The sequence below is a fragment of the Aedes albopictus genome, chromosome 2 (genome assembly GCF_035046485.1).
Source record: "Aedes albopictus strain Foshan chromosome 2, AalbF5, whole genome shotgun sequence".
Lineage (NCBI taxonomy): Eukaryota > Metazoa > Arthropoda > Insecta > Diptera > Culicidae > Aedes > Aedes albopictus.
Window position 1 is genome coordinate 2322902 of NC_085137.1, and position 26216 is coordinate 2349117.

Genomic DNA, 26216 nt, shown 5'->3' on the forward strand with positions numbered 1-26216 from the left:
TCGAGTCGTAATGTGTGCCCCAGAAGCAAAAAGACTTATCAGTAGCATGAACTATACGTTATTATTAATTGATTCCTTCTTTATTCCACAGAATATATGTTTTGAAGCGGACAACAAAAGAGAGGACATGAAATGGTTGGTGAAAACGTTGGATTTCTTATTGAATCACACAAATGAAGAACTGGCAACAATCGAGCAAAACAAAATTGAAGCTTTGATTGCCCGTTACAAATCACTTATACCAACAATAGAAACAACGATGATTAAAACTGAAATATTTGCAAAGTGTTACACATATCGTCATGAAACAGAAGAAATATGCAACTTGTTGGACAAAATAAAAATGCAAAGCAAACAGGCTCCAACACCAGACAGTTACAATAATGTGAATAATATGATAGAACAGCAGAACATTTCTTTAAAAGAACTGGACAATCAAAGAGGACATATAATGAAAATGCTGCAAAAGGGTAAAGACTTGAGCAAAAATGCGAATGCTCCGGAATTTGTCAGCAAAACAACTAAAATTCTAGAGAACAGCTGGAATGATACATATAATGAAGCTGCGGGCAAGTTGAAAACATTGCGAGCTATTCAAAAAACATGGAGTAATTTCAATGAACAGAAAGGCAAAATTGAACAATTACTAAAAACGGCAGAAATGGAGTTAAGATCCATCACACCTCTTCAAACAGATCCTACCAGTGTCACACAAGATCTTGAAACGAAGAAACAACTAGCAATGAATTTGAAACAAGCATCATCCAAATCATTCCTGCAGTTGAATGATCTTTGTAGGGAGTTGGGGTCGTCTATTCTTCCAACCGCAGTTCAAGCATTGGAAAAAGAAACGACTGAACTACAAAACAGAGTATTTAATACTGTTAACTTTGTCGAGAAGCGTATTGATTATCTTTCAGACTATAATGATAAATGGAATGAATACAAACAGCGACTAGATAACTTGAAAAATTGGGCTGGTAATGTGTATCCAAAAATGATGGCTTCTATCAAGCAACCACAAATTACTCCGGCCGATAGACTTCAAAAAACAACACAGCTAGAGAATGTGTTGAGTGAAAAAATGAAAACATTGGATATGCTCAATGCAAGTGCCTCGGATTTAGCCTCTAAAGAAGGCAATTTAACCGAGATGAAACGTCTCAAAAATGAAGCACAACGTTTACAAGTCACTTTTTCAGAGCTGAACAATACGCTTAATGCTGAAAAAGCACAAGTTAGTCAAGATTTAGAAATGTGGGACCAATACAACAATGAAATCGAAAAAATAAAATCATGGATTGAACAGATCCATTTTCCCCAGCAAACCAAGATTTGTGTACTTGAAGATGCAAAATTACTTCAAATAAAATTAAATGACCTCAATGTGCAATGCAGCAATGCATTCACTGAGTTGCAAAATTTGTCACGATTGTGTCATAACATTAAATATGGTGTCAAACCAACTGAAGAAGTAGACAAATGTTATGCAGCACTGACGGATGTTCACGAAAACGTACAGCATATGAAAGGAAAGATGGATAAACTTATTCAAAACTTTTCTACAATGGATGCTGAGTTGACAAAAATTAATTCATTTGTAAATGTAGCAAATGATAAATTGCGTCAGTTTTCGGCTTTAACATCAGAGCACTTACCTCTTGATAAGTTAGACAACAACATAAAATCGCTACGTTTGTTCAACAATGAGATCTCTGAGCAGCAAGCCAAACTTATCTCACTGGTGCATGTTTTTGATCAAATCAATACCGGAATATCAGAAGAAGGAATTCCCGCGTTGAAAAATAAGTTGCAAGAACCAAAAGATCAATTATCAACTCTCAGTGATGAAGTGCGGCGTTTAATCAACGAATATTATAAACTCATTGTAATTCAACAGAGTTTCAATGCCAAAATGACCGACTTCAGCAATTGGATGGATCAAATGACAACCAATGTAGGAGATTTGGAAGAAACTCTGCTAGATGAAATTGATCTCGCACTACAAAAAGTACACTACCTAATACAACAGCATGTAGGAAAACAAGAAGCATTCAATGAAATTTATTCCGGAATAAAACACGACAGTCTGTCTTCTAATGTGGAAGATCATGCCGTGGTAGATGAAACCTACACATCGTTAGCTAGTAATTATCAGAATATCGAAGCTACTTTGCAGGCATACAACAGTTATTTACAAAATTGGTCTGATTTTGTGCATTGGTACCGCGGATTCAAAGATCAAATTCAGTATATGGGTGACAATGCAGTAAAGTATGATTTGGTCGATGAAAATGACTTGAAACAGATGATGAACACAATTGAAAACTATAAACAAGATATTCATTCTTGGAAGGAAAACATGATTACTGTTGAGCTTCATCCTAGAGTTAAAATATGTGACCAGAAGGGTAACAAAGTTTCAGCGATACCCATGATTGTAGATCTGGAAAACAAATTGGATAAAATAAAGTGCCATTGTGATGCAAAAACAAATGAATTAAGAGATATCAAACAAAGAGCCACTGCTTTTCATGAAACACAAAGGAAGATAATCGCAAATTTGAATTTAATTTCAGATAAATTGAAAGATATTATCAAAAACGTAAGATTAACCAATATAGGTGACAAACTGGAGGAGCTATCTGACTTGAAAGATAGCCTTAATAATGAATGTTCTTCAAAAGCACATATTCAGTACGAAGGAGCTTTATTGATGAAACAAGAAGGGATTCCGTTGAATAGCATTCAAGAGCCTCTTGTAGCTCTTGATAAAGAGTTGAACAATATGCAAAGTGATATACATGAAGCTATTGAAACATTGGGCCATGTCCTTGATAACTATAACGATTTTAACACATTCAATATGGCTTTTAATGCTGAGCTAAAAAATATAGCTACTGTGAACAAAGCAACAGTTATAAATGCTCCTGACAAACAATCAATAATTGATAAGCTCGAACAGTTGAAGAAAAATTCAGAATCAATGAAAAGGATTAAAAAGAATGCTGATGGTGTTTCGCACAAGGGTAACGAAATCGTTAAATCATTCCGCAAATACAATCCATTAGACTGCGAAAATCTTCTAGAGATTATTAAACAAAATAATGAAGCATTCAAGTTAAATCTGGATCAGTTGATTGATAATAGTAATGCTCTTAATCACAAGTTGGCTTTGTATAAGCAAATCGAAGAATTGGGACGAGACATTATAGCGTGGCTAGAGACAACCAATGATCAATTCAACCGTGTGTTCGACAATCCTTGTGAGACAGAGCACAAGATAACTAACTATGAAAACGATCTACCGAATCAACTCAACTCTAAAAGGAATTTTCACGACCTTTTGTGTGAATACAAGCAAATGAACAACGATAGTTTACCTCAACCCCTTGAAGCAATGGATGCCAACATTGAAACTATGTTCGCCGCAGTCCAGCTACATTTTGAAAAACTCAATTCCAAAATGCATGAATACAACGAGACAGAGAAAGACCTGAAAGACAGAATCAAAAGGATCATTGAAAAACTTTATAACATTCGTGAAAATGTTATGAATTGTGACGACGTTACTCTAGATACCATCAAGCAGCTTAAAAATTTGGAGAAGTTACAAACCCTTCGCAATGCTATTAATTTAATGGGAATTGAAATCACGGATTTGAAGAATAGTTTTGTCAACGCAGAAACAAAGTTTGATTCCATCAAAGAAAGCACAACTTCTCGAGAAGTTCACAATTTGGAACATCGCTTCGGAATGGTACTAAACAACCTCAATGATGTAGAAAACAAAATTAATAAGGCTGTCGAAAAAGCTTTCAAAGATAAAGCCTCAACGATAAATAGAAATATTTCTTCACAATTGGAAAAATTAAACTGGTGTCAACCTGAACCGAACAGCGATAAGTACAATTTAGAGATGAAAAAATCAACATTATGTGACATCGAACAATCAATTTCTGAATGTGACGCTAATTTGATAAATCTTTCAGAGCTACTGGCGTCTCTTGATGTTGTATTGACTCCATCAAAAATTTCTCATTTTAAAGAAGAAAAAGAAGAAGTTCAAAAAGGTCTCACTTATTTGAAATCAGAACTTAATAAAGTAAAAACCGTGTTAAACTCCAATATAGCACTGTGGGAAGAATATGAAACAAAATCAGCGGAAATTATTCAATGGTTGAAGGAGATTGAAAAGAAACATAAAATGGAAACGGTGCTTTTGATAGATTTGAATACGCTTGAAGACAAAATTTATGAAACAAACAGCACTCATGAAGCCTTGACGAAATTCGGATCGAATTTGAGCAAACTGCATGAGATAGCAAATAATATAAATGCTATAAATCCAGAATCCCGAGCGATGGTTCTTGTACAACAGTTACAAACTAGATTTAATACATTTGAAAAATATTTTTCATTCCTCTTGAACAGATTGTCGGAAGTCGATTCCAAAAATAAACAATTCAAATTGTTGATGAAAGATATGCTTGTTTTCATCGAAAACACTCGGCCAGTAGTAAGCAGTTTTGTTAAAGTATTGAACAAAGATATTGATGAATTGAAGAGCTGCCGTACTCAAATAGTAGCACAGGAGCAATCAATCAATGATACATGTTCCTTGGGTGAAAATTTGTACGTGGAAGTTAATCCTGATTGTCGTGAGGCAATAAGAATGGAAGTTTTAGCCTTGCGAAATGCCTATCATGCTCTTTTGGATGAATGCAATTCCATCCTGAAAGAGATGGAAACAAATATCATTAACAAAAAAACGATCGATGAAAGCCATAGCCAACTCCTTACATGGCTAAATGATCTGAAAAACAAATTGGACAGAATGCCAGAAACCTGTGAAAATTTACAACTGAAGAAAAATGCATTATTTGAATGTAATGCTATGCTCAAAGATGCAAATTATCATAAAGCAAGTGTTGAACAACTTCAAAAAAGATCTAGTAAATTGTATAACGCAGATGCCTTATTGAACATCAATGATACGTGTGAACAATACTCTGCTCTTATAAGCAGTCTATTACAAAAAATAACTGCCTACGAAACAGCTGTAAAAGACCATGAACATTATAATAGCGTATTGGAAAAATCTCGCGATTGGCTCTTGAAGCTTAAGTCACAAACAAATGATGTGTTCAATGATGAGATTGATTACAACAAGAACAGAATTGAAGAGCATTTATTGATTATTGACAATACTCTTGTGGAAGAAGAAATTGTTTTAGACAGTCTGAACGATGCATATAATCAATTCACCATTGTGTTGAGTCAAACAACGGATGCTGGACATTCTGATCTACTCAGAACATTTGAAGAATGTAAGAACAGCTGGATACAATTCTTTGAAAAATGCAGAACGATTAGATCTAAACTTATGAACAACCTTAACAAAATCGAAAATGCGAACCATAGTTTGGACGATTGGCTCGCCTTGCTAAGTCAAACAAAAACAAAAATTAAAGACTTATCTTGTCAAATATCAGTTGAGCCAAAACAAAATGTTATCACAAAATTAGGAATGCTGCACAAGAACATTGAAGACCATGGAGTACAAATCAGTAATATGGTTCAGGAATATCAACCGTTGAAAACAAACAACGACATTTCAGTAAAGATCTATCATGTTCAAAACGAATATCGAACTGCCATGAGTTTGTGCACAGACGCAATCGATAAAGCAAATGCTGTCATCAATGATCAAGTTGATTTCGATAAAGCATACGATGAATTCTCAAGCGTTCTAGTGAATCACTTACGATCATTAGATGAATTTGAGCAATTGGTTGGTGATCTAAACATATTGCAAAAACGACAAATTCATCTTAAAGAGATAGCATACAAACGGCTTGATGATGCCAATACTTTCGAAGACTTGATAAGCAAAGGAGAAAAATTATCCAGTCAAACTTCCCCAGAAAATCGTGATCAAATTCGTACAAGACTCTCGGACTTGAGACAGCAATGGGAGAAACTTTCTGATAAATTAGAAGACACATCACAAAAAGTAGATCAATGTATTCTTCAATTGGGAGAATTCAACTTGCAACAAGAGCAACTTTCCAAATGGTTGAAAGATATTGAAATATCTATGGCAATTACTGCTGAACTAAAATCAAATATTCAGGATAAACGATCTCAGTATCAGAATCATAAGCTGATGCATCAAGAGATTCTTTCTCAAAATGCATTAGTGGACTCAGTTTGCAACAAAGCACAAAATTTGCTTTCATTGACTAATGATCAACATTTAGGATCCTATTTGATATCCATAAAGGATACCTATCAAAATATCGTTCAAAAATCCAATGAACTTCTCAATAAATTAAATGAATGTGTGAATGTTCACAATAATTACAATAATGTTCTTGGGAAACTAAAGGTTTGGATCACTGAGGAAAAGAATAAGATTACTGCTTGTGACGACGAAGGAGGCGAAAAGCAAGAAATTATCAAACGAATTGAAATTCTCAGTCGTTTAAAACAAGGACGATCAAAAGGTGACGATCTTTTCAATCAATTATTACAATGCCACGAAGTCAATAAACGGAGCACAGCTTCTCAGGGGATCTCCGCTGCAGAAGAGGAAATGAATGTGATCAAATCCGATATGGCCGACCTTGACAGGTATTTAAATGAAACGGCAGATAATCAAACACGATGCCTGGCAAGCTGGACAGAATTCGATCAACAATTAGAAAAGCTCACCAAGTGGTGCAGATCAATGGAAACTATTTTCAGAGATCAGCAACTTCACGATACTATACAAGAAAAGGAGAGCCAATTGCAAGTATATCGTACCAACTTGGAAAAAATAAATGAGAAACAGAGAGACGTCGATGATTTTGTCACTAATGCCCAAGCTTTGTTCAGCAAAACAGGTGTTGAAAAAGTTAAATTTTATATCAATCAACTCATCAATCGTTATCAACTCCTGCTTGTTTTAAGCAGAGAGGTAGTAAACCGTGCGCAAAATATTGTAAACGACCATAAAAGTTATATTGATAAACTTAATGAATGTGATGGATTGCTATCAAGTATTGAAAGCAGTGTGAAGCTTTTAACTGTAGAAAATGATTCCAAGATTAATAAAAACACTATGCAAAACATAGATATTGAAAAAGAGAAAATGGAAAATTACCTACTAGCATTGGTGACGGCAAGTGAAAAGGTTTTGTCTGAATCTAGCTCACAAGGCCGAGAGGTAATACGTAATGATATTAAAGAAATTAGAGATCGCTTTGATAGTATCATGTCAACGGCCAACAATTTGAAAAAACAATTTGATATCAGATCTGTACAATGGTTAACTTATCAAGATAGCTTGCAACAAATTACAGCTTGGCTTGATGTTACTGAGAAAAAGTGTGACACAAGCGAAACTCAAAGCTGGAACACAATGCAAGAGATCCGTTCGAAACTCTTTAAATATAAAGCATTGGTGCAAGAAATTTCCAGTCAAAAACGGGTAATCGATTCACTGTGTGAAAAAACTACTCAAAATTTTGGAAATCAAGATGGTGATGTAATATCCAAAGTAGAGTCTATTAATCAGCGGTATGAACTATTGAAACAAAAATCAAGTGATATTGTCGTTGATCTAGAACGATCTTTATCATTGCTAAATCGTTTCAATGAACTTCTGAAAGCCCAAATTGATTCACAAGAAGAGCTTCTAAATGATTTAAAGCAACTTTCTGATATTTCAGGAAGTAGAAAAATTATCCAAGAAAAAATAATAAAAGTAGAAGAACTCCAAAAGCTAATGCCAGCTAAAATTGTTACCCTGACGGATCTAAACAAACTTATTACTGACAACAGTGGCATTATTTCTTACGGGGCGAAATTGAACATGGAACAGGAATTGAATAAAGTACAACATGAGATTGGAAAGCTGAGCACTTCCATTAACGATACTAAACTCGAGCTAGAAAAACGCATTGAACTTTGGGATGCATACAAAAATGAGCTTGATGTGATCAATAAATTCTTATTAGAGGTTGAAGATTGCATGCGATCATATGGGTTGAAAAACTCTCTGCTTGAGAAACAAGAACAACACGAACTCTATCTGACTCTGTGTGGAAAACTTAAACACAAAAATCTTGCTTTTGATACATTGCACGACAAATCATCAGAACTATTACAAAGTAGCGGAGATGCTAAAATTCCAATATCAATGCAGCAAATAAAATCCCGCATGCAGTCCGTCGAGAATGCCATTAAAGAACTTTCTAAAAAGTGTGAGCAAGCTTATGAAGAACACAAGACATACAAAACTAAATATGACGAATCTATTTTTGAACTAGATCAAATAAAAGAGGCTTTTGAAAATTGCAAGTTCAACCAACAAAGTAATTTGGATGAAGTTATGCAAACAATAAAAATGCTACTCACAAAGCAAAATGCGATAAGCGTACAATGTACCATAGTGTCGGATTTAGGCGAGAAAATATACACTTCAACTGCGACACAAGGACAACAAGTTCTACGCAATGAGATTCAGGATTTGATGCAGCGACTTGAAAAACTCTTTGATGAGATACATTCATACTTGAAGCAATGTGAAGCCAAGTGTACTAAAATTTCTGGGTTTAAAGAGAAACTTGATCAAATTCAGCAGTGGTTGAATGATATAGGTTCAAGCCTGACTTGTGATATGATTTTAAAACCAACACTTGATGAAAAATTAGCTCAGCAACAAACTTACATTGATCTGCTTACTGATATTAAAAATCATAAACCTGAAATGAACAACATACAGGACCTTCTTAACAATTTAACACAAGAAGACGTGGGAGTAGATTCAGTTTTTGTTGCTGTAAACAAAACCTACAACGAGTACTTCAAGACATGTGAAGATTGTGTGCAAGCATATGAAACAATTGTTAATAATCATCGACAGTATTGTAAAGTGGTGCTAGAAACCTCTGATTATATCGATGCAAATCATAACACAATTGAACTATGGGGTGAAACTGATCTGGATCAAGTATCATTGCTTACAAATTTGGACCGATTGAATGAATTGAAAAAATCGATTGTGTCGGAAAGTAATAGAATTGAACAGATACGAACACTTGGTGAGCTAACTATTCCTGATACTAGCGATGAAGGGAAGGCCAATATAAGGCTGCAGATTGATATTTCACAACAAGAATGGGAAGGACTGTTAGTGACTGTTGATGCTACGATTGAAAAACTACAATCCAAAATATTAGAGTGGAATGATTACGAAAAGCAACGTACAGACTGTATGAATTGGATTCGTGATGTAGATTCAAAAATACATTCAATTGATCTGAAAGCTAGTCTGAACGAGAAAAAAGCCACATTGGACTATTTGAAAAGTCTGCAAGGTGAAGTCAAAGCAAAGGAACTTGAAATTGACAGTTTTACTGAAAAAGCTCAACAGCTTTACAGGGGCTATTTGAGTAGTAGAAACTCTCAAATATCTGAATTAGCTATCAAGTATCAACAAACTTCCAACCGTGTCAAAGAGCTAGCAGCAAGATGGCAACAATATGTCATAAGTCATCAAGAGCTAGAATCTCAAGTATCCAACTGCAAGCATTGGCTGAATGGTATGAAAGAAAAACTTCATTTTTGTGCTGATCAAAGTACTACTTCTGAGAAAGAATTGCAAAGTAAATTAAAATTAATACAAGAGTTTATTGTGAACAAGGATGAAGGTACTTCAAAGATTCAAAACATAATGGATTTGGCACAGCAAGTTCTGGCTTGTACAACTTCGACTGGTCACGAAGCAATCAATAGATCTGTTACCGCTTTACAAGATGAATGGTCCACATTGACAATGAAAATGTTGGATGTAAAATCCAATTTAGATGAAGCAATTAATCAATGGTCGGGATTCCTAGACCAAATAAATGATCTTCACAAAAATATTGAGTGGATGGAAAATGAATTCAAAACTAACTCAGCATTTCAACCTACAATGGCCGAGAAGCGCGCCCAATTGGACAGGATCAAAAACAGCGAAGAAAAAATTCGTATGGAACGTATCGAAATAGAACCACTGAAACAGAAAGTAGTCGAAATGTGTAATTTAGGTCAACAAACTCAAGCTGTGTCCACTGCGCAGCAGATTCTTGGCAAATTTGATTATGTCGCCGATCAAATAAAAAAGCTTCTTACCGAAAGAGAGGATCAATATCGTGATCATCGCTTATATAAGGAAGCATATGACGATCTGTTCAATTGGATTAACAGAGCTCGTGAAAAGCTACCATGTGTCAAACAACAATCGCTCAGTGACAAACTATCAATCGACAATGCGGTCGCTCCTTTAGATTCTCTCATGAACAAAAAAGCTCAAGGAGAACTTCTAGTAGAACATTTAGTTCATACTGGAGAGGTAGTGATGGCTTCAACGTCTACTAAGGGTAAAGAATCTATCAAAAGTGACATTGATGGGTTGAAAAACAACTTCAACAACCTTTTCAAAGAAATCGGTGATCAAAAACGAAATCTCGAAAAAACTATTTCAATGCTTAGAGAATATAAAGATGAATACGAGCGTCTGTCAGAATGGTTGCAGCAAATTGACATAATAGTAAAAAACAATAAACTGTCCATGTCCTCTAATTTACAAGAAAAAGAAAAACAAGTCAAAGATATGCGCGATTTGGTAGAGCGGTTAAATAAAGGTCAATCAGAAATTGACAAATTCAATGCCTTTGCCACTCCACTACTTCAATCACATTTAGACTCATATATTGGTAATCAGATGAGGCATCTGAATTCTCGCTATCAGGTTCAAGTTAACATTGCCAAGGATGTGTTGAAAAAGGTAGAAACAAACTATGATCTTCACAGAGATTACAATGATTACTTGCAAAAGGCAAACGCTTGGATTGATAATGCTAAAGAGATTGTAAGATTTTCCACTGATAATGTAGAAAATGTAAGTAAGGAAAATCTGGAAAAACGTTTAGAAAGGGTCGTAGAACTGATTCAACAAAGAGATCAAGGACAAAATCTTGTCAACAATACTGTCAATACAGGCGAAAAAGTTTTGAAAAATACTAAATCTGATGGAAAGGAAGTAATAAATGCAGAGCTTAAGGATATTCAAAGCAATTGGGATCGATTGGTGAAAAAGTTGTCTACGGCTAAAGTTCATCTAGAAACAAGCTTACTGCAGTGGGCTGATTATAGCTCTAGCTATAATCATCTTCAACAATGGATACAGGATCGAGAATCAAAACTTCAACGAGTCAGCGAGCAAAAAGTTGTTAGGTTCAAGTCTGGTACACCTACGAGCTTGAGTAGCGGTTTGAATGAAAGAAGGGCCAATTTACGTCAAGCCAATGATATTGTACAGGATATAGTTTCATTTGAACCAATGATCCAATCTGTTGCAAATAAAGCGTCGGATCTTCATCAAACATCTCCGGCATCCGAAATTTCACACAAATATGAAAACCTAAGCAAGCAAGCCAAAGAGGTTTTCGCTAAACAAAAAGAGACTGTTGAATTACATCAAGCATTTATTGACTCGAGTAACGAATTTGCTGCTTGGATAAGAAACGCCAAAGAAAATCTTAATAAATGTACCGACTATAGAGGTGATAAGGATTCGTTGGTTTCAAAAATGACGCAGTTGAAAGTTCTTGAGAATGATGCTCCTGTTGGTCAAAAGAAGCTTGAGAAAGCACTACAGCAGGCTGAAATAGCATGCCAGATTGTTGACTCGGAAGAATGTGAAGCGATAGAGAAGGAAGTAGCTATCCTCCAAGAAGAATTTGACAACTATTGTCTAGCTCTAAAGAAAATAGGAACAGCTCTTGAAAACGGCATTGTCCGCTGGACAGAGTATGACGATCAGTACAGTATCGCTCAAAAATGGTTGAATAATATTGAAGAGGAAATGCAACAGTACAACAAGATGCAGAGTAGCCTTGAAGAGAAGAAACGTGTATTGGAGGAGTTTCAGACAAAATTACAAACTTTGTTTGACTGGCAGCGTGAGCTTGATAATCTGAATATGAAAGCTCAAGTCCTCCTTGACATTTGTGCCGATACTCGAGTCAGCAACGGTGTAACGCAGCTAACGACGAAATATAATGTGCTGCTATCTATTGCAAAGGAAACAATGAGACGACTTGAACAACATTATCAAGAACACCAGCAGCATAATACCCTTTACGGTGAATGCCAGGATTGGCTAGATAGAATGCATGAAAAGATTAAAGAATGTGATACTATTCCTCACACTGTAACAGAAACAGAATCAAAGTTGAATATCATTAAAGGTATTCGACAAAACCTCGAACAAGGTCAAAACAAACTGCGTTATCTATTTGAACTTAAAGAAAAAATAGTTCTCAATACGGAATCGAACGGTGCCTCTAAAATTGCCGAAGATACCGAAAATATTAAAGCGGATTATGAATCCTTGATGCTGAATATTAATGAAAACCGTCAAAAGCTGATGAATCGCTTGTCATTACTGGAAGACATTGGAAAACTTTCAAAAGTTCTGTTGGAATGGATTGAAGAAGTCCACGGAAAACTGAATGAAAACACGAACTTCAGTGAGCTTTCTGATACAAGAATCGCATTAGAAAAATATCGCACCATTCAGAGGGAAACCGCAAATTATAATGAGGTTGTTGGTAAAATAAAAGAAAAGCTTGCCGAATCCGACAACATTAGAAATGATAAAGTGACTCAACTGCTTCAAGATTACGATGATTTGATATCGAAGCTGAACACAGAGGTCGAAAGCTTAGAAAACCAGGTCAACAACTATGAAAAATTCAAGCAAGGGCTTCAAGAGTTGTATGATTGGATGAAGACAACTAGATCAAATTCTGAGAGACTAACAGACTATCATGGTGATAAAAACCATATTATTGAACAACTTAATCGGTTGAAAGAAATACAGCTGTCATTCTCCGAAGGCAAAATCTTGCTGGAGAGCGCACAGGAACTTGGAACTAAGCTACTACAAATTGTACACCAGGAAGGCCACGATTCCGTTAAACAAGAACTATTGCAAGCAAAATCAGATTTTGAAGATGTAGAAGCTTTGACAAAAACGATCAATCAAGAATTGACGGATGTGTTGACTACATGGGAAAACTTTTTGCAAAAAACAGACGACATTGCCGCATTTATTTTGGAATATGAGGGCAAAATATCTTCATTCACCGACGAAAACGCTGGCGAACAAGAAGCTAGTCTCAGACAACTGAAGGTAATTATACATTATTAATATTGAATGATGACGAAAGTAACTAACCTGAGCATGTATCCTTTTCACCTTTTATGAATCATCGAATTGAATACAAACATCTAATATACAACAAATCGAACCTGCGCACCAAATATCAGCATATCTTCAATTTAATTGTGACCAAGAAAAATTCCATTGAAGAATTGAATGATATCTGCGAAGCATTAATGGAAAAATGTGCATGTTCTATTGTTCGAGATCGCACCGTTGAGCTCCAAAAAAGCTATTCATCATTGTTGGTGAACTTGCAAGGTAAGGCCCTGAATCCCAATATGCCATCTGTTGAGTGTTTATATAATTATTAAAACATCTGGACAATTACTAACGTTTATTGTTTTCCAGGATTAATATCAAAATTGGAAAAGGATGTAGTGAGTCAAACGGAATTTATTTACTTCAAAGACGAAATGCAGAAATGGATCGATGAAGCCAAACGAGAGATATTAGAATCACAGTGCTCCACTGCCGACGATACTGTCAATACCAAAAAGAAAATACTTACTATGCAATCGCTTTCAAACACTGTACCCCAAGGACAAAAGCTTTTCGAAATGCTACAGGATTCGTTCACGAAATCATCCTACATGTACTCCGAAGACAAGCAAACCAACATGTTCCAAACAATATCTGAACAGCGTGAACAACTGGATGCTATTGTAATGGATATTAATAGCACTTTAAATGATTTGAATTCCAAATACCGTCGTTTGGAACAATATGAAGAAACGAAAAAACAAATTGCAGATTGGATGAGCGCCACTGAAAATTCGTTTGAAATGTTGCCGGAGACACATGGAGAAATGGGCGAGCTCAAAATGATACTGGAAAAAGCTAAGCACATTCTCACTGAAGTAACATTTAAAAAAGTAGACTTGGATAATACCCAACAAGAAGCTACTGATCTATTTGAGTCAGGTAGAGCTGCCATTGAAACTGAGAAAATTTTAAATTTACAACAAAGAAATAACAAGCTAAATGAAAAATGCACTTATAGCATTCAGAAGTTGGAGATGGAACTGAATGACCAGATGACGTATTACCAAACGCTACAGGAAATTGAAAAATGGTTACTTCAAATTTCATTCCAGTTAATGGCACATAATTCGTTGTATATTCATAACCGAGAACAAACGTTGGAGCAAATTGAGCAACACGAGAAGTTACTGAACGAAATTCAACGATATCAAGTAAATATTGACGATTTTAACATAAAGGCACAAAGTCAAATTGAAAGATATGTATCGTTTTCACCCGACATCAAAAACAAGATTGAGAATCAGATGAAAAATATTCAGGACAGTTATAACTCACTCTTGAATACTTCGGTGCAAATAAAAAACCGACTTTACGATTCTCTCCACAAATTTCAAGAATATGAAGACACTCTCGATGACATAGCCAGAAATCTGGATGAAGTTGAACCCGAGGTGGAAAAAGACAGGGAGCTCAATTCCAACGATTTAAATATGGTAAAAAATCAGCTTGAACGTGCCCAGAATATCCATAATAAACTGCAAGTTGAAAAAAGTCGTTTGATTCACGCTGTTCAAGCATGTGAAGCTGCTACTGCGAGTATTAGCCGACCAAGTTCGCCCATCGAAAGTGCCCATCAAGTGATTCCGGAAAAAGAACTCATTGTACGTGCACGGTTAGAAGATCTTATAGATGAGGTAATTTTTTATTCATAGCTCTCGACCAATGCACTTCTAATTTTCTTTTTTTCATTTTTATATTGTTCATAGGTTCAAACATGGATTACTGATCTAGTATCAGCAGTTAATGGTTGTGAGCATCAACTCAAACAAAAAATTGAACTGGAACAATGGATTGATAAACAGACTGCAACTATAAATGAATGGTCGTCCAAGCCATCCAAATTTCGATCCGAAGCTGCAGAACAGGAAATTAAACAAATGAATGAGTTACTTAGAAACATCATCATAAAGAGGGATGAAATTTCCTTTACTGATGATGAGCTAACTGATAAGCTTGACGGTCTTGAACGAGAGTTGAAAAAAGTGATTGACAAAAAATCCTTTAACCAATCCCACATTGAACGCTACAAAAAAGGTTATGAGGATACGCAGAACTGGCTGGATGCAATCAGCAGTCAAATTGACAATCTTGAAAAGGGATGTGGTTTGAACGGCAAGCAAAGACTGGAAAGAGTAATTAATATTCAAAAAATACTTCAAGATGATAATGACAATCTCAAAAATTACAAGCACCTTGCGTCTATTGTAATTGATCTTGTAAGTAACTTAGATGCACAACAAGTTAATGAGCAAATGAAATCAATCGATCGAAGGTTCAACGATATAAGTAAAAGGTTGAATCGGAAGTTTGAAATGATTGATTCAATGAACAAAGCTTACACGAAGATTGTTTCCGACATTGATTGTGTACAACAATGGCTATGCGAAAAGAAAAACTTAGTTACATCACCGTACACACTCGGGTATGAAGCAAAGTCGGCTGAAACGCAGCAGCAAACTTTCAAATCACTAATGAAAGAATTGGAAAGCAGGCAATCATTTACAGATACAATTGGCAAAAGAATTACTAGTATCCAAGGCGATTTGGAAAGCGCTGAAAAGCAGCCACTGGAAGATGATTTCAAAAAACTTTCTAGCGATCTCAGTGCCCTAAACGATTGCATTCGAAAAGAAATTGAAAAAATCTCCGATGAAATTCTTTGTCGCAAGAACATGCAGAACAATTTCGAAATGACTCGCACATGGATAAAATCTAAGCTCAATGATGTAAACAAGATAGCTGAACATCTCCCTCTGATGGCATCCAACGTTCTGTCAGAAATAAACTTGTGTAAGCGCCACGAAGTAACTATTCGAGAATTTGAAGAGAAAGCGTTCAAAGATTTTATTCATCAAGTAAATGAAATCATGAAGGACTGTAATGAGGATGGTCGGAATAAGCTGTCACATGATGTTCAAGAAATCAGAAACAATTTGACGGAGTTGATTGAGTGTTGTACGGGAAAAATTGACTTTATGGAAAGAGAATGGATGAAACGTTTGAATTATGAGAATAACAAGGATCGATTTAATGTTTGGTTGGCTGATGCTGAGTCCATTGCATCGATCAACGTCAGAGTAACCAGCTTGGACATTCTTAAGGAGCAGTTTGAGAAAATCAATAAGTCAATGAATGAGAGTGCAGCCATAAAAGGTTGCCTCAAAGAACTTGACGAATATAAGAATGCGATTATACCAACATTGAATGAGCTAGATAAAAATTGCATCAATGCTCAAGTCAAAAACGCTCAAGATAAATGGAATAGTCTTTATAACGTTCTATCTTCAAAACTTGAAAAAATCAACAGTCACATAAATGAATTCGAAGATGCGTTACATAAAATTAAGAAATGTGAAGAGTTTTTGGCTCAAGTTCAAAATCAAATACGTGATATGAACAAACCTATGGCCAGCAAAATCGAGTGCATTCAAGATTTCTTGATATCGTATGAAACAATCTTAGCCGATTTAAAAGAAAAACGTCTGGAGTTGAATTCAATTCTTCTGACCAATATTCCACATCTGCGAGAGAACACATCGAAGCTGGAAGAAATGATAATGACAATAGAAGAGCAGCTGAAACGATTGAAAACAATATTGACCATGAAAGACCAATTCATCGGATCAATCAATGACGTCGTTAAAACACTAGCAAAAATCAACACTGAATATAGTGAAATTGATAAATTTCCATCTGCAATTGAAGAAAGACTAAAAAAATACGAAAATATTCTACTTCAAATTGACGGTTGCAGCAACATGATTGCGGCTGCTGCAGAAAAAGGACGATTGATTGCAAATGAGGGCACAGATTTAGATCGTCACAATATAATGGACCAACTTCATTCTTTGAAAACTCAATTGGATTCAGTTAAGAGAAATGTTACCACCGATCAAGATAAATGTAGAAAGGAGCAAATGCATCAGAATTCACTGTTACACGAGTTTTCTACTCTGATCAATTGGTTCCAGAACAACAATGAAGTGATTGAATCTCGTCCATTGTATAGTGAGCAGTTGAATGAGTCAGCCGACCTTGTTGCCTCACATAAACGATTGTCTTCTGAAGCACGAACAAAAATCTCTCAACTGGACAATCTAATGCATAAAGTACATTCGGGCACAAGATACCCAAGGGAACTTCAAGCAAAGATTGAAACGGCAGAGCAATTCAGGATTACTATTCCACAGAAACTTACTGATCGGGAAGCGTATCTCCAACAAAACCATGACTATCGCATTACCTATCACGCAAGTATAGATCAATTGAGCAAATGGTTAGATCAAACTGAAAAACATGTGGAAAAAACACCTACATTCAAAGTGGACATTGATTGTTTGAACCGAGAAATTGTTGAGCTTGACAAAATTGTCGAATCTGAAATCGCTACAAGAAATTTGCTCTATCATGATATTCAAGAACAAGCAGATATGTTCTGGCACACTCTTGAAGAAAAAGATCAGGACAGATGTCTATCGCAGCTACAATTGTACAAAACGCGTTTCACTGAGCTTTCCAATAGTATTGCTCTCAATCAAAAGGAAATCCTATTCAATAAGAATGTGCTGGAGCAACATGTATCACAGCGTAGTAAGGTGCTCTCGTGTCTTCAGAATACTAGATTTGATGATACTTTGATGATTCAACCAACACTGTCTGCGCGAATCGAATTCGTAAATGAAATGCTTGCAATGCTTCGGGTAAGTAGAAATATTGAATGTATTGTTTTTGCAAATATGTCCATAATAAGTTTAAGTTCTTAGACCAAAATCTGTTTCGTGCAATGTTTGAAAAAAAAAACATACAGGGGGTGGCCAAAACGTTTGGGATAGGCAACTTTATCCTCCAACAAAAAAGTTCATCGAGCAATTTTTTTTTTTCATAGAGTGCTTAAAAAATTCGCATATTTTTACTGTTTGTGAACCTATTATATATGCATCATTGGTACAAATTTGAGCTCGAACCGTCCCTTTCCTCCTACTTTATATCATTCTCTAACTTTCCCCCTCCTCTCTACATATGCAACTAATATATATCCACATGTTAATTGCCATCGCTAGAACACAAACGGGTTGAAAAAGCCGTTTCCCTTCCTTCAAACTTTCACAACACAATGTCAATCTATCAAATCAATCAAGTGAACCGTGCAGCATTATCTTCAGCATAATAAACACACTAATCTTTCACGTTACGCCTGGCATCCACGTACCAATGTGTGAACCCTTTGCCAACCATATCCCACCAACACCCCGACGACAACCGCATGAATTTCTGCAGACGCAGAGGTACAGTATCGGACGATAAAATTGCACCAAAGCCGTTTCCCAAGCAAACTAGTTAACTTTATCTCAGTTATTTCTCAACCGATTATTTTCATTTTTCTGTGACGAACTACAAAATATTTCGGTTTTTGAAAACTATTGAAATAATTCGGTGATAACTAGTGAGCATGAGCATGAGCATGAATGAGCGCCCACAATTGCTCCTACCGCGCCAGCCCCGTCCGAATGCAGGTCAATTGAGGATAGGGAAGGAAGTGATGACGTGAAACTCGCTGGGGCCAGTGGCGGGCAGGGTGGCGGTCCCCCTTCCTGGTCGCCAGATTTTTTTTTAAATCTTCGAGCCAACTTCAATCAAGGGCGTAGCCAGCTTTTCGGCCAGGGGGGGGGGCGAGCACCCTTACACTGAAAACCACTTTGCAGTAACAAGGAGTTCAAATACTTCATCATTAAAAAAACAATAAAAGTGAAGTATGAAATATGGGTATGGGTGATTAACAGGAATGGTTCAATGGAAGAATCATATATGATTATAATCCTGAGGAATTCCTCAAGATATTGCTTCAGGAATTTTTTAACAAATGCCATCATGAATTTGAATTTATCCAGCAGTTTCTCCAGAAATTTCTTAAATATTTTTCCAGGTTATTTTAATGTAGATATTCCAGCAGAAATTACCTTCGGAAAACTTGCAATAATTTCGTTGGGAATACCTTCAGAAATTTTTTCAATAACTCCTCCAGTTTTATTACGAATTTCACCATGCATTCTTTTGAGAATTTCCCCAGTAATTCTTTACAAATATCATTCTTAATTCCACCAGAAAACCGTTTGAGAAGCTCCAGAAAATACTTTAAGAATTTCTCCGGGAATTCTTTCAAAAATTACAATCAAACTGAGATTCCTTTCCTTGAGGAATACCCTAAGAAATTTTTGGAGAATTTTCTTCGAAAAATCCTTTAATGATCCCTCCGGAATTACCGGAAAAAATTCTTTGAAAATTTCTAAAGGAATTCCTTCTGAAATTCCTGGTGGAATATCTTTGGAAGTTGCTAGAGGAATGCATTCGGAACTTTTTAAAGCAATCAATTAAAAAAATAATTTCAGGAATTTATTTCGAAAATCCTTGAGGAATTCCACCGCAAATTCCTTGACAAATTCTTCAGAAATTTCTTGAGGAATTCCTTCATTTCTAAAGCTCCTTGAGAAATTCCATAAAACATTTTTTCGAGAGTTCTTCTACAATTTCCTCTAGAAGATTCTTCGGGAATTCCTTGAGGAATTTCTTTGAAATAGATTTAGAATATTGCTTGAGGAACTCCTTCGGAGTTTTCGTGAGGAATTCTTCCGAAAATTCCTTGAGGAATACCTTCAAAAATTCTTGGAGGAATTCATCCGAAAATTTCTGTGAGAATTCCTTCCCAAATTCCTGAAGCAATTCTTTCGAAAATATTGAAAAAATTCCACTAAAAGTCTCATGAGATTTCCCTTCTGAAATTCCAGAAAGAATTTCTTTAAAAATCTTTCAAAACTTCCTTGAAAAAATATTTCGGAAATTCCTGAAGAAATGCTTTTTGTGATTTTTTATTTCCTAGAGGAACTCATTCAGAAACTCTTTGAAGAATTCCTTTAATAATGCCTTGATAAGGAAAATTCGGAAATTGTTAAAGGAGTTCGTTTGGAAATTTTTTTGACATATGTCTGAAATGTCTTATGGAAATTTGGAAATTTCGTGAGAAATTGTCTGATAAGTTCGTTGAGGAATTTTTTCGTTTTTTTTTATAAATCTTTACGAAATTCCTCAAGGAATTCCAGCGAAAGATCCTTGAGAAGTTTCTTCGGAAATTCCTTCAAAAATGCATTGCGGAACTCCTACGAAATCTTGAGAAACTTCTTCAAACATTCCTTCAGAAACACGTTTGGGGATTATGTGAGAAAATCCTCAGGAAATTTTTCGAGGACAACCGTCAAAAATTTTTGGAGGTATTTCAAGTCAAATCCATAAGAAATTTCTTTGGAAATTCCGGGAGGGATTTCTTTGGATATTCGTAGAGGAATTCCTTCGGAAGTTCAGGAGAAAATCCTTTGAAAATTCCAGGAGAAATTCCTTTGAAAATTCCTGGAGGAATTCCTACGTAAATTCCTGGACAAACTCCTCCGGAAACTCATGGAGGAATTCTTCGGGAAAATCCTGGAGGAATTCCCTCGGAAATTCTTGGAGGAATTCCTTCGAGAATTCGTGGAGGATTTCCTTCGGAAATTCCTGGAGGAGTTTCTTCGGAAATTCCTGGAATAATTCCTTCGGAAAAACCTGGAGAAATTCCTTCCTGAAATTTCGGGAGGAATTCCTTCGGAAATTCATGGAGGAATTCCTTCAGAAAATCCTTGAGCGATTCCTTCGCAAAAGTCCAGGAGGAATTCCTTCTGAAATTTATGGAGGAAATTCTTCGGAAATTCGTGAAGGAATTCCTGGAGAAATTCTTTCGAAAATTCCTGGTGGAATTCCTTCGGACATTCATGAAAGAATTCCTTCGGAAATTCCGGCAGGAAATCCTTTGAAAATCCCTGGAGGAATTCCACCGGAAATTACTGCAGGAATTCCCTCGGAAATTCTAGAAGGAATTCCTTCGGAAATTGCTGGAAGATTTCCTTCGGAAATTCCTAAAGGGAATTTCCTCCGGGAATCTCCAAAGGAATTCGTCCAGCAATTTCCGAAGGAATTCCTCCCAAAATTTCAGAAAGAATTCCTCCAGGAATTTCTGAAGGAATTCCTCCCGGAATTTCCGAAAGAATTCCTTCAGGATTTTCCGAAGGAATTCTGCTAGGAATTTCCGACGGTAATCCTCCAGGAATTTCAAAAAAAAATCTAAAAAGAATTTCCGAAAAAAATCCTCCAGGAATTTCTGAAGGAATTTCTCCAGGAATTTCCGAAGGAATTCCTCCAGGAATTTCCAAAAGAATTCGTCCAGTAATTTCCGAAGGAATTCCTCCAGTAATTGCCGAAGAAATTATTGCAGGAATTTCCGAAGGAATTCCTCCTGGAATTTCCAATGAAATTCGTCCAGCAATTTCCGAAGGAATTCCTCCCGGAATTTCCGAAAGAATTCCTCCAGGAATTCCTAAAGGAATTCCTCCTGGAATTCCAAAGGAATTCGTCCAGCAATTTCCGAAGGAATTCCTCCCGAAATTTCTGAAAGAGTTCCTCCAGGAATTTCCGAAGGAATTCTTCCAGGAATTCCGCAAGGAATTTCCGAAGGAATTCCTGCAAGAATTTCCAAAAAAAAATCCAAAAAGTATTTCCGAAAAAAATCCTCCACGACTTTCTGAAGGAATTCCTCTAGGAATTTTCAATGACATTCGTCCAGCAATTTCCGAAGGAATTCCTCCAGAAATTTCCAAAAGCATTCCTCCAGGAATTTCGTAAGGAATTCACCTAAGGATTTCCTCAGGAATTTCACTATGGATTTCTGAAAGAATTCGTCCAGGAATCTCCGAAGGTATTAATCCAAGATTTTCCCAAGGAATTTCCGAAGGAATTCCTCCAGGAATTCCCGAAAGAATTGCTCCAGGAATTTCCGAAGGAATCCTTCAGGAATTTCCGAAGGAATTTCTTCAGGAATTTGCGAAGGGATTCCTTCAGGAATTTCGATGGAGTACTTCCAGGAATTTGCGAAGGAATTCCTGCATACATTAAAAAAAAATATGAGGATGCAGGAGAATTTTATTTTTACTAGTCAAAAACAGCTCTGATCATCTAAGTTTTTCGGTTAAGTTAGAATATAGGTGCTCGGTCAGGGGTGGGCCACGGCCCCCCTGACCCCCCTGGCTACGCCCTTGACTTCAATATTATTAATAATTCAGAGTTCCACAATTTATATGTCAAGAAATAAACTATTCTAATAATTAAGGTTTTTATCCATAGTTATGAAAGCCTTTTTAACTCGAAAATCACATGTATTTCTCAAAGAGAACCCACTTCAATCTTATTATAGAATTTTAAGAAATAAAAAGTTTGGTTGAATGGGTAAATTGTGTGATATTTATTCATGGAAAAAACAAAATGCCAGATTTTCCAGATATGCGGGAACCGGTTTCAGTAGGAGGAAAAAGTACTTTGTAGAACCATATGCTGCTATAAAGTGTAGTACCTAATAGTTCACGAATTTTCACTAGTATTCAATTCAAACAAACGTCATCCAAAGAGCAAAATACCTAGAAGATTTTTTGCAAGGACACTTTCAGAAATTCTTTCAGGTATTTCTTCAGAAACTTCTCCAGTGTTTCTTTCAGGAATTCATCGAGTGACTTCTCCAGAAATTTATCCTTCGTGAATTCTTCCATGGGCATCTTGCAGGATTCCGATAGTGATTGTTTCAGGGTTTGTTCCAAGAAATGCTTCAGGAATTCCGCCCACGATTCCATCAGAAATTTATACAGATACTTCTGCAAGGATACATCGACGAATTCCTCCAGGAATTTTTCCATATCCTCCAGTGATTTCATCATGGAATGCTCCAGAGATTTTTTCAAGAATTCCTGTAGGGGTTTCTTCAGACATTCCCCCGGGAATTTCTCCTGGGATATCTTTAGAAATTTCTCCAGTGATTGTTCCAGTGCTTTTATCAAGGATTCCTCGAAGAATTTCTCCAGGGATTCCCGAAGGAATGTCACCAGAGATCCTTTTTGGTAAAGGCTGTCCACAATGAAATTGGCACACATAAAATATTGTATAAGTTTTGACTGCGATCGCCAAAATAGCTAATTTTTTGGCCATGAATAGTATATTATGTGTAGCTAATACCATAAAATTTTCATTAAAATCGGTTGAGTATGGGCGCAAATATTGTCGATATCATAAAATGAAATTTTTGAAAATTTGGGCACCCATTTCAAAAAAATGCTTAGGCTATAACTTTTTTGTTACCTCATCAAAACGTTCGAAAATTTCACTCGATATTCTTAACATAGTATCAGTTAAGTGGTAAAAATTTGATCGAAATCGGTTCAGTACTTCTTCTAGTAAATATCCAAAGCTCAAATCGCTTTAAGGTAAATTTTAGGTACTTTTTGACCATTTTTAGTTCCGCGTGCACTATTTTGACTGTAGGACTAGTGACACTATCCCGATTTTTATAAAATTTTGACAATGTAAAATTGTTGTGTCAAACTGTTTACAGTGAAAATTTCAGCCATTTTTGTTGAGTACTTTCAAAGTAAGAGCAGTTTGAATTTCACTATACCAAAAACCTCATCTGCTTATTGTGACATAATGCGACATATATGGCTATAACTTTTTAACGGTATGATCAAATTGAATGAAATTTTGACAAATTACTTCTACATACTTACTTTACGTACATAAAAATTTTCATTGAAATCGGTTCAGGATTTTTGGCGCCAGAGTTGAAACGGCAAAAAAGTGAAATTTTCCAAAATGTTTGTTTGCACGAGATTCTCAAGCGGCAATTCCCTTGTTTCAACGATATCTCCGCCAATACTCAACCGATTTTAATGAAAATTTTATGGTATTAGCTACACATATACTATTCATGGTCAAAATATTAGCTATTTTGGCGAACGCAATCAAAAGTTATACAATATTTTTTGTGTGCCAATTTCATCGTGGACACCCTTTATTTCTGAAAGTGTTCTTTAGGAATTTTTTTTTCAGACATTTCTCCATACATTCCTTGAAGAATTCCACTAGCGTTTGCTACAATAATTCAATCTGGAATAATTCGAAGTATTCCAGCAAGAATATCTTTCAGAAAAAAAATACCGAAGAATATCTAAAAATAAATCCAGGAATTCCTTACTAAAATTGTACGAAACATTCTTTTGGGAGTCCTACAATTTCTGGAAGAATAATCCAAAGATTCCCCCAGGAACTCTTTTTAGAATTCCTCCCGGAATTCCTCTTGGAACTCTTTCAGAACCATCTCTAGGAATTAATCCAGTGCTTCCTCCAGGAAATGTTTAGGAATTCCCTTAGAAATTCCCTTTTATATTGCTCTCGGGATTTCTTTCTGAAGTTTCTTCAGGAATTCCTCCAAGGATTCCTTCAGGAACTGCTACGGCGATTCCTCAAGGAGTTCTTCCACGAACTCTTCTTAGGATTCCTTCAGGGTTTCTCCAAGAACTCCATCTGTGTGACCTCTACCTTCACTCAGGAATTTCCTCTGTGATTCTTTCAGGAACAATTCCAGAGATTATTTCAAAAATTTCTCCAAGGATCAAGGAACTTCTTTTAGAATTCCGTCAGGCGTTCCTCTTGGATTTTTTAAGGAACTCCTCCAGGAATTAATCCAGTACTTCCTCCAGGGACTGCTGGGGATTTCATTAGGAAAGCCTCTTGGAATTGCTTCCGGGATTCCTCCTGGGGTTTCTTCGGGAACTGCTGCAGGAATTCCTAAAGAAGTTCCTCCATGATTTCTTCAGGAATTCCTTCTTGGATTTCTCCTGTGCTATATTCGAGAATTCCTTCTGTGATTTTTTTTCAGGAACAACTTATTTTCATAGGATTCTTTCAGGAATTTTTCCTTGTATTCTTTAAGGAACTCTTCCAGGAATTAATCCAGTTCTTCCTCCAGGAACTGTTTAAGGAATCCATCAGGAGTTCCTTTAGAAATTGCTTCTGGGATTCCTTCTGGAGTTTCTTCAGGAATTCCTCTAGGGATTTCTTCAGGAACTGCTACAGGGATTCCTCCACGAACACTTCTAAGAAGACAATTCTAAGATCATTCCTTAAGGATTTCTCCAAGAATTTCAGCTGCGATTTCTTCAGGAACTGTTCCTAGTATTCTGGAAATTTCTTCAGGAGTACTACAAGTAATTCTTCCAGGGATTCCTCAGGGGATTCCAGCAGGGGTTTCTTTAAAAATTCCTCCTCAAAAAAATCATCTAAAGATTCCACTAGAAATTTCGTCATAAATTCCTCTAGGAATTGCTATGCAAATTTTTCCAGGAGTTCCTCTAGAGATTCATTCCACTAGGATATCCTCCAGTGATACCACCAAGAATTCCTACAGGAATTAATTCTGGCATTCCTCCAGAGACTTCTCCAGGAATTCAGGGATTCCTTCAAAATTTTCACCAGGAAATTCCCTAAGAATTCTTACAGGAACTCCTCCAAGGATTTTCCCAGAGGCTTCTATAGGAATTCCTGCAAAGATTTCTCCAGAAATTTCTTCAGGGATTCCTTAGAAAATTCCACTATGGGTTCTACAAGGCATTCTTCCAGGTATTTTTCTAAGCATTTTTCCATGGATTCTTGCAGAGACTTCTACAGGAATTCTTTCAGCGTTTCCTTCAGATATTCTTGTTTCAGCGAATTCTCCAGGAATTCCACCGGGAATTCCCCAGGAGTGCTTCCAAGAGTTTCTTCCTGGGATATCTCCAGTAACTCATGCAAGCATTCCTTCAGGATTTCATCTAGGAATTTTCCAGGGTCTCCTCGTGGAATTCCTCTATAAATTACCCCAGGAACTTATTCACAGGGATTCCTCCAGGAATTTCACCAGGAAATCCATTATGAATGCCATCAAAAATTCTTCCAGATTTTCCTCCAGGAATTACTAGAGGGATAGCTCCAGCAATTACTGCAGGGATTACTCCAGGAATTTCTGCAG

The 26216-nt window shown here is 36.2% G+C and overlaps 2 protein-coding genes across 3 annotated transcripts in view; one reads left to right on the forward strand and one right to left on the reverse strand.

The window, feature by feature from the left end:
* Positions 1 to 26216, reverse strand: part of LOC109411753 (sulfotransferase 1B1) — a 155783-nt gene that overhangs the window by 100488 nt on the left and 29079 nt on the right. The gene's annotated exons all lie outside the window — the stretch shown is intronic.
* LOC109411751 (muscle-specific protein 300 kDa) overlaps positions 1 to 26216 on the forward strand; it is a 97302-nt gene that overhangs the window by 64154 nt on the left and 6932 nt on the right. Inside the window, exons 8-11 of the mRNA XM_062848996.1 lie at positions 92 to 13234; positions 13372 to 13525; positions 13616 to 14943; positions 15016 to 18009. Coding sequence (XP_062704980.1) covers positions 92 to 13234; positions 13372 to 13525; positions 13616 to 14943; positions 15016 to 18009 — 17619 coding nt within the window. The remainder of the gene's footprint in view (positions 1 to 91; positions 13235 to 13371; positions 13526 to 13615; positions 14944 to 15015; positions 18010 to 26216) is intronic.